Source organism: Silene latifolia, chromosome 8 (genome assembly GCF_048544455.1).
Source record: "Silene latifolia isolate original U9 population chromosome 8, ASM4854445v1, whole genome shotgun sequence".
In the NCBI taxonomy this organism is placed as follows: domain Eukaryota; kingdom Viridiplantae; phylum Streptophyta; class Magnoliopsida; order Caryophyllales; family Caryophyllaceae; genus Silene; species Silene latifolia.
This window is the reverse complement of record NC_133533.1, coordinates 91,557,977-91,576,620: the sequence shown is the minus strand read 5'-3', so window position 1 is coordinate 91,576,620 and position 18,644 is coordinate 91,557,977. Positions and strand designations below refer to the sequence as shown.

At 33.2% G+C, this 18,644-nt stretch overlaps 2 protein-coding genes across 2 annotated transcripts in view; one reads left to right on the top strand and one right to left on the bottom strand.

Moving 5' to 3' along the window:
* The window catches only part of LOC141597075 (F-box protein At4g22280-like), a 218,174-nt gene that overhangs the window by 84,433 nt on the left and 115,097 nt on the right, over nt 1-18,644 (top strand). The gene's annotated exons all lie outside the window — the stretch shown is intronic.
* On the bottom strand, nt 17,740-18,216 carry LOC141595519 (uncharacterized). Its single transcript, XM_074415483.1, has one exon. It carries the CDS (start codon nt 18,214-18,216, stop codon nt 17,740-17,742), a length of 477 nt encoding a protein of 158 aa, XP_074271584.1.

Here is an 18,644-nt window from a genome sequence, read left to right as displayed (position 1 = left end):
TGCAATAGTCGCAGTCTGATGAGGGAGGTAGATTCTGATCAAGCTCTTTTGTTGTTCGATTTGCACTGTACAGTTTCGTTTGTCTGTATTAACGATTATGCCCTGGAAAATGACCGGGGGGGGGGGGGCTTTAAAGACATTGAGGTAATGTGCTGCTTGTACTCTGAAAAATTAATCCAAGGTGGATGCATCAGCATTTTCTGTAAGGTTAAAAATGGAGGTATCCTACAGAAATTGATCGTTCATAAATTCAGCTATGTGCCTCTGTCGATACATTCTAGGGCTTCAAGAGACGTTTTTTTTTTCATTTTATCAACAGAGTAACTACTTCTGATTCTCATTCTTTGTCATTAGTCCCTAGTCCGTAAGCCCCTACTTCTGGCTTTGTTATGTCATCAGTTTGATGGAGGCCATCGATTTCATTAGTTTTGATTGTGGATTAGTACTGCGGAACTAAGTGTAGTTCAAGAAATAACGTTTTGTTCCAGTCGGTCCACACCGGCGTCCCTTGGCTTGTTTATAGTTTGGTAATTGCATTCCTTTGCCCTGACAGATGTTTTTACCATACTTGCTTAGAAACTATGCCATTAGTTCCAATCGGTCTAAACTCTAGACCAGTGTCCTTACTCCTTTTCCTGCTGCTGGACTTTGGCACCCTCGGCTCGTCCGTATTTTGGTTGTCGCTCTCCTTTGCCTCGACCATACCTAGACCGGTCAAAAGATGACCCGACCCGAAAAACCGATCGAACCCTCCCCCCCGAAAATAAACCGGCCGAACCCGACCCGAAAAAATGTGAACCCGATAATGACCCACACATTTAGGGTCAAGACCCGACCCGTTGATGGGAAATTTTATTAAAATTTAGTATTTAAAGCAAATTCTAATAATATAAAATGATTAAAAATATTCCAACTTTCAAAATATTAAATAAAGCATGCTGATATATGTTTTAAAACATATTTTTAGCACATGATTAATTAATCAAATGATTAGCAGATATATAGTCGCTACTCACTATTTGTCACGTACCGTATAACAACTTATCAGTTCAACATTTCGCACAAAGTTGAGATATTACATATATTAGACAAAAAAAAATTATTCTTACTATACCAGGTATTAAAATATATAATTGAAAAAAATTAACAAATACCATGTCGTTAGAACTAAAATTAAAGAAAATAAGCATCTTTAATGTTTATGTCCCACAATTCATTATTTAACTCCTAATTATTTATCCCTCTCTCCTATCACCAAACCCCACTCATCTACTTAGTGCCCGTGCCCACAAACAATGGGAAGAAAATAGCGGATTTGAGGGAGTATTTGCTTATTAGTGAACCATGTTTGATGTCGAATTAGGTGCGAAAAATATGGTTAATGCATTCGTTAATAATTGAGTTCGTTTATCAGTAAAATGTAGGGGTGTTCACCTGTCCAAAACCAGATTGGACCGGACCGAATCGGATGAACCACATATCCCAAGACCGAGGACCAGACCGGTTAGAAGGAAACCAGGACCGGACCGGAACCCTATAAGTCCGGTTTTTTCCGAGTTTGGACCAGACCGGTACTAATTTATAAAGCAAATTTAGTTTTTTTTTTTAATGTGGACAGGAGCGGACTGGACCGGACCGGAGACCGGTTACCATATTTTTTGGGACCCGGAGACCGACCGGTCCGGGCCACTTTTTGTTCACCCCTAAAACGTCTCCATATGATTTCACTCTCCCTCATATTTTAGCTTATCATGTGGTATCAGAGCTCTTTAGTAGAGAGTATTGACACGATTGTCACCTCCACTCAAGTAGCCAGGTTCGATTCCCGAAATGGGGCGATCATAAAAAATGTTGAAAGAAAAAAAATCAAATTTTTTGATTAAGTTACAAGTGAGCCACACATCACTTGTAGCGATTTATTTACGCATTACAAAAAAAATTGAGAGAGAAGGATGGTGAATTGTTTAAAAAAACGAAAAAATGGTGAGAAGTGCACCATAATCTACACAGTATAAACTAGTATAGATCCCGCACAATAATGCGCGGTGGTTATAGAGTTTTTACTTTTTTAGTTTATTACTTATTTATTCCAAATTTATACCTTTATATTTTCATATTTCACCTCATTGTATTTTGATGTATATGAGGAAAAAAATTAAACTATTTCATTTTATAACTTTTCTTAATGAAATTTTTTCGCGAAGCTAATAATATTAGTTTATTTTATTATTTTATACAATGTAACTATGTAAGTATGTATCAAATCATTTTCTAAGAAAAATTAGCAATATTGAATTTTATAATTTTATACTCCTTTTATTTCATTTTGATTGAAACAATATAATTATAATTTAGAATTTAATGAAAAAATCATGCTTAAAGATAATGGTTTAATGGGAAAATATCATTTCTTTTCTTATTGAGTTGATGGAGTTTGGAGGGAAAACTATTGAGAATTTTTATTCTCTTAGTAGTAAAAAAGGGGGAAGCTAAATTTATTAAAGACTTCTTATTGGTTGATGAGTTTCTACATGTGGGACCCTCATGTTTTCTATTATATTTAATTACCCTCTCTCTTCAACCCAATTTTTATTCATATCTCCTATTCCTATTTTAATTACTTATGTTAAAACATAAGTTAAACAGTACATAGTTATTATGAGAGATCGTCTCCCACTAATTTAGTGGGAGATATAATAGGGAAAAAAGAAATTCAGTGGATCTCTCACCCCATCATGTGAGAGGTTTCTCAATAACGCTATTGAGAGACCGTCTCTCTGGAGTTTTTGTGTAAGTTAAAATGTCACAATTTACATAAAATATTGCAATTTACATACATTCAATGGGTCTAAATGTCAAATACCTTTAATATAATTCTAATAAAATACGGTTGTATATTATCTGATATTAAAATCTTCAAATATGACTATTTATATTGTTACGGTATTAAACACTTAATCACGCTCAATTATATGCTCATGTATCTAATAATAGCGCCTGGTATTACGACCCGTACATTTTTTGTACGGGTATAAAACTAGTTGAGAGGTAGAGAGAAGTGCTCTATCAAGTTTTTTTTGGGAAAATACACATGGTACCCTTGAGGTTTGCCATTTTGCACGATATACCCAAAATTTTGATCCGGAAAACTTTAAGAGGTCATAACTCGTACTTAAGAGATCGAAATGTGACGGGTTTTAAAATCGATCATCTTTTCGAGAACTACGATTTGAAAAAAAAATCGAGTTTGGAATTCATTACCAAGAGATATGGTTATTCAAAGTTTGTTCGGTCTAAAAAACTTTGACATACAAAAACTCCTAGCCACGGGATACAAATGCGACAATTTTTTTTTCCAAATCATAGTTCTCGAAAAGACGATCGATTTGAAGAAAAAACCGTCACATTCCAATCTCTTAAACACAAGTTATGACCTCTTAAAGTTTTCCGAATCAAAATTTTGAGTATATCGTGCAAAATGGCAAACCTCAGGGCACCATGTGCATTTTGCCCTTTTTTTTTGTGGAGAGAAGTGCTCCAACAATAGAAGGAATGGTAGATAGAAGTGCTCTTGTTGGGAAATGTGTCCTCAACAATAGTGCGATCACATGATTTAAATATCATTATTAAATCTCATTTTAAGAATACATGTGGGATGTAATATTTTACTGTCAACTGGTCAACATATATCGGTAATGATTGGTCGACTAGAGTTTGACATCGTCGTCGTCGACGGTGGTGATCGATTGATCCCCTTAGGTCATACCTATAGGGAAATACTCTTAATTGATTATTTAATTAATCGTATACCGATACGAGTTAATTAAATTGCTTAAAATTGACGGATGATTTTGTGAGTATAATTTACGTAACTTATTGTAAATATGATTAAATAAGATACGGTCTGAGTAATCGAATTGTATCATTGCTCAGATGAAATTATTGTTTAAGGAAACAATTGAATTGAATGAATTATTATAAATACAATTTATTGTGATTTATAAATTGGTAAAATATTTTGGTACAAGTAATTATGAATTACTAAGTCGATTTTTGTATATGACGTATTTTTATTAATACGTTGATTTTTAATATGATAAAAATACATTGCATTGTAACATGTCATGTAACATGTAACATGTGACAAAATTGACAAATGACAAAATATAAAATGGACTCTCCATTTTATAAGTGCCGAAATATTAAGAGGGAGTTAGTGGAAATTGTGTTAATTGTTTAAATATAAACACAATGATGAAAGCTAGCTAGTAGGCATGCCAACCTAAGCTTTTGAGAAGAGCAAAATCTAAAGGCATTGGGCATGCTACCCTAGGCCATATTTTCGGCCACCCTAAGGAAAGAAAAGGAGTTTTTCTTTTTCTAATTCATTCATTCATAGAATACAACAATTTTCTAGTGTAAGAAAATTAAGAATGCTCTCTACATCTTATGAGATTTCTAGAGAAATAAAATCACAAAATCCTCTTCTCTCTCAACCGAAATTTATGAGAGAACAAAATATTTTGTGTCATATATTTTAAGTAAGACTAATAATAATACTAGATCACATTATTTTTAGTCTTTAAGATGTATTCCTTGGGTATATGCTTTTGGGAGGGATTCTACACTTGAATCCTTGTTCTTCCATTTGGAAAGCTCAAGAACAAGAGAGAAAGGTGATCTCTCTTGTGCCCATTAAATCGAAATCCAATGTAAGAACTTGATTTCTTCTCTTTTTATTATATTGTTTGCATGCATAAAATCCACATTTAATTTTATGACAAATTAATTTCGACATATATGAGTATGTTAAATATGTATATGAATCTACATTTCCTTCAATTGGTATCAGAGCCACGGTTGTTTGCATGCAAATTGGTTAAAAGTTTTTCCGAGTTATATGAATAACAAAATAAAACTTGTAAAATTTGTGTTATTATGATATATCACGAAATAATTACATGCATGTTAATATTTCTGGTCCTAAAGTGTTTTAGGATTTTTTGGTTATTTTTCCGGATTTTTATTGTTCATAATTAACAATAATGGCATTTAAATGTGATTTTATGAGTAAAAATGTCATTTTTGGTCGAAAATTAGCTATACTTCGAATTTTAAGTTGATCTTTGGATATGTTGTCACATATATTATTTTGAGATAACCTGGAAATTTTCATAATTTTTGCACTTGTTATGCTCGAAAAATGAATTTTTCATTATTAAATATGGATTTAAGAGAAAAATAGGTTAATAAGAGTTAAATTTCGAATCTGGTCATAGAAAATTTATATGTTGTCACATGCAATTTTACAAGATGTGTGTAAAATAATTGGCTATAAAGAAGTCTTTTAGCATGATTTATGAATTTTTGAAGAAAAATGGCATAAATAGTGACATTATTAATGAAAATTAATAAAATATAATCTATGACTTAGGAAAAACGTTTAATGTTGCATTTTATTATCTTTTTCAGATCTAAAATTGAAAAGTTAGTGAAAATAATTTTTCCATGTTTTTATGATTATTTTATTAAAAATCGATAAACCGCAACATTGTTTTTCCGGTAAATTTTCGAAATTTTTAACCTAAGTTTTTGAACATTATGAGTGTCATGGAATTTTTCCAGAATGTTCATGAGTTTAAATTTCAAATTTTGAATTTATTTGAAATTTTGTGATTTATTTGAAGTTTAATAGCTTATTTTTGTAATTTTGGTCCATTTATGAACAATTTTGTAAATAAAGGTTAATTATGGTCAAATTATTAGTGAAGACTATATTTTGAGTCCTAAAAGGTTAGGGTAATTAACTTATGCATAAATATGAGTTTATGTATTTTTGTGATTATAAAATGTTGAAATCACGCAAATCCGTAAAAACCGAGTAATATATGATATTGGCTAATTAAAGGCGATTTAGCATAAAATTGAGCATGTTCATACATATTATAATGCTGCATTTTTCTTTATGATTGTCATAATTTTAATTTTTGTAATTTTGAATTATGTAATTTTACTTAGTATGGCCTTAGATTTTAATTGGTATTTCCCGAAATGTATGGGAATACCGATTCGGTTGTAATTTTTATTGTGATCTCGTATCACCGTTTTGTAATTTAATAGACTTATTTTATTTTAGTTACAAATGTATAATAGGATATTATGTAATTTATTATGTAATTTTATTCATTCTGGAGTTCCAAAAGACGGATTTCTTCAAGAATGGCGATACATAAAGACGGTGTTACCTCGAGATGCGTGCCACAACCGAAGTTTAAGGGACCAATGGAGTTGGTTTCCGAATATGTAATAGATAAATAGTTTTTCTATTTTAGGAAAGGCCATACTAGGATTTATTTCTTTATGCTTGCATTTTATTTTATGTCACATGCATCGCTAAATCGCCATAACTAAAACATGCATCCTTATTTTATCGAGTTTATCGACCGTGTCAATTAGAATTATCGTAGTTCACCGCTTTAGTTCACTTAAAACGTGATAGATAATAAATTGACATGACCTCTCGCTAAAACAATCAATTGAGACATAGCCTTACCAAATAGTAGAAACCATGAAAACCTATTTCGCGAGGGAGTGCACTCGGCCCTACCGGGGTACAAACCTTGTTACGTAGGGGAAGTGGGTGATGAATGTTAATCCACCGAATTCATGTTGATAAGGGATGTATCGGCCCTACCGTGCCCGAGTTGATGTGGATTTGGATCATGGACACATTTATTCGAAATTTGGATTGAACTCAACAAAGTTTTTCGATAAGGGATGAATCGGCCCTACCGTGCCCTTGTCGGATGTGTTTTGGGCTATAGATAATTATTAGAGTAATTTTATCGACCAAGAGTTCTAAAAGTAGAATCGATTAAAGAGTTAATCCACCGAGTTATATTGATAAGGGATGAATCGGCCCTACCGTGCCCAAGTTAATATGAATTTGGATCTTGGAATCATTTATCATAGTTGGGTAGAGGTCACTATGTAAATGCTATACTTGTTTACAAGTATTAATAAAACGATAAATGTTTTGTTTTCCACTATTCCGTTATCATATTGTTCTATTTCTTTACCACAATTCATATACGATATCATTTCGTTTTTGATTCAAATCTCCATTAAAATATCGTAACTAAAGACAAATATGAGTTTGCTTCTAAAACCTCAAATGAACCATTGCTAAGGATCTCTTGTAAAGAGTATAGATTAATGTTATTCATTATCAAACAGGTTTTTGATTCTTGACTAACACATCTACTTGCAATGAACTGTTATTCATGTACTTAAATGCATTAAGTACATCGAATCGATAAAGTTGTTTTGGTAATTAGTTTTGTCAAGAATTCGTAATTGACCAAAATAACGCAACCACTTCAATGAAAGTTTTTAAGACTAAAACGAACAAATGAAGAGTAATCTTCATGAATTCAATTTTGCTTCTCAAAGCAAAGACTCATTGAAATAAGTGGGAGCATTCTCTTAAACCGTTAAGATGAGGACGAGGTACAAGAAGTAAAGATAATAATGGAATTGATACAAGGTTATGTCAAAGGTAAAGTTGTTGAGAATAACGATACTAAACCTATCAATCCCAACCGATAAAGTTTACGTTGTCTTAAATGTTAGACACGAGAAAGGAAACTACCCCAAATTATTGAAGAATCAACAAGTTAGTTGTGGGACATCTAATGGGACCTTCTTCTTTAAATGTTTATTTCATTAAACATACATTTTGCTAGTACCACTTCGTCAATATTAGAAACCAGTGGAGGTTTTCATCATTGTACTTGATACATAGGATGATTAGAATATGATGACTAGCAACAATGAAGTCGAGAGATAGAGTCATTGTGTACTAAATCTAGTTTTTGGGTTTGGAGTTGTACTTAATTGTGAGTATTGAGTACATAAACTCTAAATAAGGATACAAACTTGTTAAGATACAAAAGAGGTTTCACTTTTGTGACCCTATACACCACGATTTGATGTATGGCTAGCCCATTATCAAGGTGATTATATTCTAAACCAAACTAGAATGATATATCATGTAGATGATGTAAGATTTAAACTGGTAACCCAAGATTAAACCTTAAATTTTGGAATGATGAACGCAAAGAGTTATCGAGTACTCTTGAAACCATTAGATTGTTAATGGTATATGCGTATCTTGTATTCAAAGCAAGATGCCTCGTGCCTTTTGGTTTAAAAGGAGATCGAGGTTGTAAATCATCGATCCAAAATTAGGTTGATCATTATCTTTTACCAACAATTTAAGTTGACACTAATATGTTCACTTAATAAGGTAAATAGAGAAATCTTTGAAGGATTTCAAAGAGTTCAAGGAATCACGATTTAGTCGTGATGGGATTATCAAAGTGAAGACTTTGATATAATATCACATAGTATCACAATTTAATCTCTCTTAACACGCATTATGGGATAATGTATGATTGGATAAGAATTCAAACGCTATTCGATAAGGTTTGGACTTCGATCAAGTTACTTTGAGTTACTTGATCCTTTTGGGGATTTTATCATTTTTGTCTAAATTATTTTTCCAATAAATCGAATCATATGAGATATGAAATGGTAAACGTACCATGGTTGTAAGTTTTTCACAAGAAACAAATGCTCATTTTCCCTTGCAATTATCACGAGCACGACGGGTTTGCGGCTCATGAAGCTGTCTTTCTAAAATACAGGTTTATTTCTAGAAGACAGAGTGGGAGAAATTATCCAAGAGCCACAAAGAATGCCACAAAGAATGTTATGTCGCAAGAAACGGGTCTTTCTTGGCTACATGAGACATTTTTGTGTAAGACGTTGTTTCTTCAAAACCTAGGAGGTTAAATTCGTCACTTGTTAAAAATGATGAATTCATGCTACTTTTAAGAAAGTAAAGAGCTTATAACTTACAAAAGAAATTGGTTGATTCAAGTTGATTACTTCTAGAAAGTAATGAACATATGACTTACATAAGAGTGTTTAAGTCACAACTCAATACAAGGCTTAGAGCCATGAAAATCCAAAATAAAAGGCTTGATTAGTGACAAAGGGTTTTGCACTAATAAAGAGATATTTCATAGCAAGATTAGCTACAAAGGGTTTTGCACTAATTGAAATGCTTAAGTCTATTTGGATCTTCTTAGGGATTGTGTTTCATTATGAGGTTATGAAATACATAGCGAGTGAATCTAAAACCCACTTCTTCAATAGAAGGAATGTATTCAATACATGTCTTGAGTTTAGTAGATTCTTGCAATCCTAAGATAATGTGAAACTTAAGAGAGGGTCTTAAGTAGGACATCAATGAGTTGGAATCATTGTTTTGATCATGTGATAAAACTTTTCTCGACAAGTCGAGAAGTTGTGTTTATACATGGAATTTAGTGGGAGTTACGGAATTTTTAATTAGTCCGATATGTGGATGACATATTGATCATTGAGAATGATTTAAGACTTTTGGAGTATTATTATACATCTTGAATATCCGGATTTATGAAGATAAATCCACATGATATTAGCGTCAGTAAGAAGTCTTATGTTGATAAGATTCATGACTAGTTCAATTAAATTGAACATATTTGATTGATTTCATTTGCTTCCATTTGTCGAATCAATTAAAAAGAAATGATGTATAACACTTCATATGCTTTAAGTATGATGAATTGTTTTCAAAAATCGAATTTAAGTAATCTTTACCAAGTAAGCTATAAAGATTACCCTTAAGTGCTTGCAGAAGCATTAAGGAAGTAAAGCAAAGTGTTTATGATGCAATATTGTGTAAGGGTGTTACACAAGTGACAATTGACAATTGAGATTGCGCATGGTTTCCGACAAAACCATAATCAAAACACATTAGGATGGTTAAGATACCATTGTGGCAATGTTAATTAAGAAGTAGATTTTCTAGAATCGTTCTAGGCAATAAAGAACAATGAGAGATATTTATAACGGAAATTGAGTACACTTGCGATCATGGGATGTGCAAGAAGGATGAGTCCGCATTAATCGTGAAAACAGTGGGAGCTATTCTTAGGCTAGAGGGCCTATGTCTTGATTGGATCTTGACACGTACTCGGAAAGTTTTGTAATGCAAATGTATAAATTACAAAGGAAAACGAGTATGTAGTAAGGTTGAGTAAGGTACAAGAAGTTGATAAAACCTACTAACCAAAGCCTTCTCAAAGGCTAAACATGATGAGTCATGTCATTTCAATTGAATTGAAATGAACAACTACATACAAGATCATATTAGATTATAGAACATGAAATAGTAATCGGGCATTGACTATTCATATGTGATAATCGCATTTGTCGTTCGAGTTTTACTTTAAAACTCTTTTATTATACTTTGTTACATCCAAACGGGTTGTAGAGACAATTGAACCCCGTTAAAGTGAACACGGATTAGCATTGTATTCGCCCATAGTCACTTATATGAGGTGACGTCTCGAAGTGACTAGAGTGTGATGCGATTGATGGCAAGTTCAAGTGCCATAGAGTCATGTGAGATGACTAGTCGATCACATAGGCAGACTGTTAGGAACACTTTGTCGGGCAGTGACCGCTTATAGAGTTCTGACAAATTTATAAAGCCTGGTCGTGGCGAGAGCTACTATAGTATTCTAATGAGTCGATTCTTTTGACTAAAGACTATTCACCTAAGATGGCACAGTTTCAGATTAACTTTGATTTGTGTTACTACGACCTTCGTAAATGGGGTCAAATGGGCATATTTTGGGTTATGATGGTCGTGGCTAGTCGAAGGGAATGAGTGCGATAGGAATTGTCCATCCCCTTGTCAGGGTTAAAACAATATCTCGGGGCCACTCGAGGAGTAATGAATTGGAAATGCGTGGCCACGCTCGGAAGGTATCCAGAGTGGATAAATCCGGTCAATCGATTATTCTCGGATCGAGGAAACCACTCTCGATATGATCACTTGCAAGTACGACCTGAAAGACACCTTGCATTGAGTGGGAGATAGTAATAGGACAAGAGAATTGGTGACGCACACTTGTCGAGGACAAGTGGGAGATTGTTGGGAAATGTGTCCTCAACAATAGTGCGATCACATGATTTAAATATCATTATTAAATCTCATTTTAAGAATACATGTGGGATGTAATATTTTCATGTCAATCGGTCAACATATATCGGTAATGATTGGTGACTAGAGTTTGACATTTACCGTCGTGCGACGGTGGTGATCATTGATCCCCTTAGGTCATACCTATAGGGAAATACTCTTAATTGATTATTTAATTAATCGTATACCGATCTGAGTTAATTAAATTGCTTAAAATTGACGGATGATTTTGTGAGTATAATTTACGTAACTTATTGTAAATATGATTAAATAAGATACGGTCTGAGTAATCGAATTGTATCATTGCTCAGATGAAATTATTGTTTAAGGAAACAATTGAATTGAATGAATTATTATAAATACAATTTATTGTGATTTATAAATTGGTAAAATATTTTGGTACAAGTAATTATGAATTACTAAGTCGATTTTTGTATATGACGTATTTTTATTAATACGTTGATTTTTAATATGATAAAAATACATTGCATTGTAACATGTCATGTAACATGTAACATGTGACAAAATTGACAAATGACAAAATATAAAATGGACTCTCCATTTTATAAGTGCCGAAATATTAAGAGGGAGTTAGTGGAAATTGTGTTAATTGTTTAAATATAAACACAATGATGAAAGCTAGCTAGTAGGCATGCCAACCTAAGCTTTTGAGAAGAGCAAAATCTAAAGGCATTGGGCATGCTACCCTAGGCCATATTTTCGGCCACCCTAAGGAAAGAAAAGGAGTTTTTCTTTTTCTAATTCATTCATTCATAGAATACAACAATTTTCTAGTGTAAGAAAATTAAGAATGCTCTCTACATCTTATGAGATTTCTAGAGAAATAAAATCACAAAATCCTCTTCTCTCTCAACCGAAATTTATGAGAGAACAAAATATTTTGTGTCATATATTTTAAGTAAGACTAATAATAATACTAGATCACATTATTTTTAGTCTTTAAGATGTATTCCTTGGGTATATGCTTTTGGGAGGGATTCTACACTTGAATCCTTGTTCTTCCATTTGGAAAGCTCAAGAACAAGAGAGAAAGGTGATCTCTCTTGTGCCCATTAAATCGAAATCCAATGTAAGAACTTGATTTCTTCTCTTTTTATTATATTGTTTGCATGCATAAAATCCACATTTAATTTTATGACAAATTAATTTCGACATATATGAGTATGTTAAATATGTATATGAATCTACATTTCCTTCAGCTCTATCAGGATTTTTAGAGAGAAAGTGCTCCAAATCATAGTTGGTGATGATTTGCATCAACAAGAAGATGACGAGAAATGCATCATAGATTCTCTATACAAACTAGTTACGAAAACTGAATTCAAGTTATTCTATATGAAATAAATTATTTTGTCATGTTCTTGCCTTTGTCGTCGACATGCATTTAATTTCAGGTTTTAGCGCTTCTGGTTGCGTAACATTAGTGCTTCTGGTTTCTTACGCGTTACCATTGCCCTGTATTTTCTGAATATGATTTCTGTAGTATGTTCCATGGTTGCCTTTACAACTTTGTAATTCAAGGTTTACAATGAGAGTAGCATTCGTGATTGGTTAAGAACATATCAGGGCTGAGAAGATGAGACTAGACATAGCCACGATATTAGAACATTTCACGTAAAAAGGTGGTAATTTGTGATCTCTTGATTAGATTAAGGATTCTGTCACAAAACCGTATTTAATTTGTATAAATGTCACTACCCATTAATTTTTTTGATATATATAACTGTTAATATGAGTGTATTAGGTAAAAAGATGACATAAATGTATACTGCGTTGTGTGTAGCGGTGCTATACACAAGATGTACCTCTAAATTAAGCTAATTTGAAAACAAACAAACATCTATAGTCATTATCTGTTTTTGCTTAGCCATTATTGCCTTAGAATTTCTACCTAAGGTAATCATTACGTAAACAAATATTCGGTTTTTCTATCATGTGCCCAATAGGCACATAATAAGCACCTATTAAAGGAATAAATTAGTAAAGATTCTCTCTTGAGATATTAGATATAAAATCAAAATTACCCTTCTATCCCTTCTATTAATTCAGTATTCCGTATTGCAGGGACTAGTAATTACTAGTGTGAAAACCCGTACTTCATACGAGTTAATGACTTTGATTATTTTAAAACTAAGTTATAGAACATTATCGAATAGGTGTTTCAAGGTTTAAATCCAGGTGTCACATAATTCTAAAAAAATGAAATATCCTAATCCCTTTTAGTCTCTTGATACGTACTTGATTCTAAGCATTAAGTAGCCTCTCAAGCTTTGTTATCTCGAATTCTAGCAAAATTTATTAAATACTAATCATCATAAGTGAAAGCCAATTGGGGCGTTTTGATAGCCCTTATGATTGATATAAAGATAGTGGTTTCGAGGTTCAAATCCAGGTGTCACATAATTCTAAAAAAATGAAATATCTTAATCCCTTTTAGTCTCTTGATACGTACTTGATTCTAAGCATTAAGTAGTGCCTCTAAAGCTTTGTTATCTCGAATTCTAGCAAAATTTATTAAGTACTAATCATCATAAGTGTAAGTCAATGGGGGCGCTTTGATAACCCTTATAATTAATACAAAGACGGGTGTGAAATTATTGAATAGTTTACATTTGCTATATTTTGGTAGGGAGAATAAAGTAAATGTAAACTATTGACTGGGACGGAGAGAGTATATATTTTGTTTGAACCATATACCTACTCTTCAAATATGGACAATTTACTTACACATGTCATTATTATAAGTTAGTCATTTCAAAAAATTTTGGTTCAATTAATAAGACCGTCTTTCATAATAATAATAACGGATAATTCACGGGGTAGCCCTAAGGTTTGCCACTTTGCACAAAATACCCAACTTTTGTATCCGAAAATCTTAAAGAGATCATAACTCGTGTTTACGAGTTCCAAAAGTGACGAATGTTTTTTCCAAATCGCTCATCTTTCAGAGAACTACAATTTGAAAAAAAAAATTGTCGCATTTGGATTCCGCTACTAGGAGTTATTGTGCGTCAATGTTTTTTCGACCGAACAAACTTAGAGTGAGCATATCTCCTGGTCATGAGTTCCAAACTCGTCAAATTTTTTTTCAAATCGTAGTACTCGGAAAGATGATCGATTTGAAAAAAAAATCTTCACTTTCTGAGTTCGTAAACACGAGTTATGGCCTCTTTAAATTTTTCGGATCAAAAATTTGGGTATTTTGTGCAAAGTGGCCAACTTCAGGGGTACCGCGTGAATTATCCGTAATAATAATAATAATAATAATTATTAATATTCTAATTACCTATACATAGAGTTTATTTTTATGTTCTTTCTTTTACAAAGCACATGTAATGTATACTCCTGTGATCATCTTATTGCTATTATTCCACCGTAAAGGCGTAAAAGATAAATCTGTCTATGTTTTTGGCCACGATAAGCAAACATACAATTTAGCGACAACAAAATTATAGTTTGTTAAATTTTATTTTTAACCGTTAATAATAGAAACTCTTAAGAGCTCTCTTTCACAATAGTTAAGTGACTCAAAAGATTTTGGGTTGATTCCCAAGTTTTAACGATGACTTCTATTTATAATCATAAGATCACCCTACCATTTGCATGTTAATCTTTCAATGTGGGACAAATCTACTATTTATACGTAGTATGTTCACAACACCTCAATTATTTTTCAATGTGGGACAAATAACATACTAATAAATACACCATATTTTTCACACCTAGCTCGACATCCAACCCGAATCTCAAAATACGGACAATTGCTACTCATTATATCTAATAGTAGTTATATTTAATATTTAATAATATGAGCAAATACTATATGTTAATATTCGTACATTCAACATCCAATCCGATTAATAATGAGCAAATACTAACAAACTAATCTTATCTAGAGTCTAAGGTTTTTCGCACGTATATAGGTAAAATTTGTGCAATTTTATCTTATTGCTGACAAACTAATCTTATCTAAAGTCCAAAGTTTTTCTTACGTATAAAATTAACAATTTTTTCTTATAAATATTAAGTCGTTTTTAAGGTAGGACTCTCAAGATAAAAAAAAAGTTAAAACTTGAAAAATTAACATTATCTAACGTTACTTTAAAGTCTCTTATATAATAAGAATACTACTGATGTATGTTCGTTATTTAAAAATTCAGCTTCAAAATTAAAAAATAGATAACTTATTGCTAAACTACTAAATTTGAGTAGAAAAGGAGATGATATAACAATATATAATTATATAATTGTGAAACCACCAAAATCAAAAGTATAATAGAAATAAATTTAACTATTGTGGAGGTACTAATACAAACTCTTATAAGAGTTATTTAAGACAATATTTAAGAGACTCAAAAGATTTTGGGTTGATATTGAAGTTCCAAAGATGACTCATATTTATAATCATAGGATCATCCAATATTATGTTAATCTTTCGATGTGAGACAATTCTACTATTTATAATAATAGGATCAGCACACCTTATGTTAATCTTTCGATGTGGGACAATTCTACTATTTATAATAGGATGATCACACCTTATGGTAATTTTCCGATGTGGAACAATTCTACTATTTATACGTAGTATGTTCACCACATCATCATTCTCATTAAATTGAATTAATCAATATTAATCGCTTTTAAGATGTATTAATTATGGAGCTCATGCATATTTATTGTTACAATTGTTAGTTAGTCTTATCGGTGTTCGATTGTTAGATTAAAGTATAATATAATTAGATAATTGAATCAAGAAAAATCCTGGTCACTCGTGTCAATTTAACTGTTAGAGCAAAACAACTGTAACATACTCCCTACATTCAACTCCACACTACCATTATCTATTTTGTACACTATTCATAATTAAGCATTCAATTTGATTTTTCTCCCAATATATAAGTGAAAATATATTTTATGTGGGATCTTATTTTATTCGTCGTTACGAGTACATTAAAAATATCTAACTTTTATATTTTTTGCAAATACGTAGCTAACGATATTTAGCGCGTAAAAGACGCGTTGGCAAACGTGAAAAAAGAAAGTGGTAGTGTGGAGTTGAATGGAGGGAGTATAAGACAAGTGTAACATATAAGAGTTATTTAAAACAATACTTAAGAAACTCAAAAGATTTTGGGTTGATATTTAAGTTCAAAGGATGACTCATATATATAATCATAAGATCATCACACCTTATGTTAATCTTTCAATGTGGGATAATTCTATTATTTATAATTGTGTGGACATGGGCCACAGGCCGGTCTGTGGTTATGGGCCACCTACCAGTCCGTAGTCACGGGCCACCTATACGCCAAGCCAATATGTGGACATGCAGCGGTCTTTCGAAAGCCACGCTCGGCGGCGTAAAAGTATGCTTTCGACCGGATCGTTTTAGATTGGTCGGTTTCGTCTCGGCAAGGGTCTCGAAACGATTGGAGATGTTCGGAGTCGCGACCAAGCATTTGTGGGATGCTTGGAATCTGTTCGAATCCACTTTATACCTCGGTCAAACAAAGCACAAAGCAGTGTTTGACATAGGTACTAAAGATAAGGAATCGTCCCTCTTTAGCATCCTATCTCTAGAATGACTCTCGTACGCCCTGGATAAGGTCGTCCACTATCCAAAGTTTCTGAGTAAGAGGTTAAGGTACGTATTGGGAAGCCCTTTAATCAGACACACAATCCCGCTCGCGGTAGCGGCCTCTACTGATAGATCTTGGTTGGTTGAATGCAAAAGCTGATAAAACGGTTTAAATGCATGAATGCGCATCCAAAAGTTTAAACCTAGCATGTGAGAGCTTTTTAAGTCGGTTGATTTAATCCAAGTATCAAGTATAAGATGTCGAGTTGGATTTATGGTTGATTTACATGAAAGACGGAAATTAAACATCCATTTACCAAATTAGGTTTATGGTGCATAACGTGATCCATTTGTCTTAGTAAGGCACTTTGCAAATATGATTTTTGAATGGGCAAATTAGTCATCTGATTCGTCCTATATCCGGGTTAGCCGGAGTTGGGATCGTCCTAGACCAATGTTGGAAGGGGAACAGACCCTGCATCAGGCAGCCAGAAGAGGCGCAAGCCTATTGGCGATGTAAGGGGGTCTCCCCTGGTTTGAAAATAGAAAAAGAAACGGCCTGTTTAGGCGCGGGTCAGTCAACGATATATGACGCGTTCTCACCATTGAAAAACTTTTATAAAACGTGTTGAAAAATGGGTATTTGAACCCGTTTTGGTTTGAAAAGGCCATTTAGGCCGTATTTGTGTTGATTTGAAGGACGAGACTTGAATAATTGTCATTGTTTTGACGGTATTCGATATCGGGTTCGACTTTGAAAGCTTGACATGAATAGTTTTGAAAATGAATATGAACTAATTGTTTTAAGTTCATTTGAATATGATTAGTCGATACTCATCATCGTACTCGGATTAAAACTCGACATGGTATATAGAACCAAGGATGACTTTGTGTTGGTGACTAATACATTTATTTTGAAAATGTAAAGAAATGATAAAAGGCTTTAAAATACCTTTCTTTTTTTTTTTTTTTTTGGGAAAAGGTAAGTTAATATTAATGCCAAATCACCAATTACACTTATAATGATTCCTCCCTAAACATCTTACTGCCTAGCAATGAGACTATCTATCCATTGCTTAGCTTCACTAGACATCTTGATTTCACTTTTACAACGTATTCTATTACAAAGTTGAGTTCTGACATTTTGAAACACTAATCCAGGTCTGGGGACCAGCTGATCCACTCTACTGCAGTTCCTATAATACCAAATCTGGTTCATCAAATTAGCAATCCCTGTAGCCATAACATGCTTCACCATCAGGGATCGAACTCTCAGGTGTATCCACCAATGAATCACCCCCTGTTCTGGTATAGTAATCTGCATCCATTGACCCAGTAACAGCATACATCTCTTACTGAATCCACACTTGAAAAACAAATGCTCCAGAGATTCCTCTTCATTCCCACATAAGAAACAACAATTGGACTGAATAATGTTCATAGTACTCAGTCTGTCTTGAGTTAGTAACCTGTTCTGAGCAGCAAGCCAGATGAAAAAGGCATGCTTAGATTGCAGCATCCTATTACTCATCCAAGGGTGCCACTCCACCTACATCTCCTCTTCTGCCAACCATTGATATCCAAGTTTACTCGTGTAATGTTGCCCTGTATCCCTCCAAGAAGCATCAAAAAGAATCTGGTTAAGTAATTCCTTTACCCAGCAAATCTTCCTCCAAGCCCAGCTGGAAGAGGGTGAAGGTTTATAATTTTGCTAAGTCTGATGCTTCAGATAGACAGCATGAATCCATCTAACCCACAAGTGATCAGCCTTTGCTTCAATCCACCATACATATTTTCCAATTGAAGCAATGTTCCACTTATGCAAGTTTTTAAATCCGAGACCACCCTGCTTCACTGGCTTGCATATTTTAGCCCAGGACACCAAGGCAGGGCTCTCCTTTGCCTCATTACCATGCCACAAAAATTTCCTACACATAGCATCAATCT

What these genes read in the sequence shown, in the direction of transcription:
- LOC141595519 (XM_074415483.1), bottom strand. Translation starts at nt 18,216, where the DNA reads ATGCTGCAATCTAAGCATGCCTTTTTCATCTGGCTTGCTGCTCAGAAC.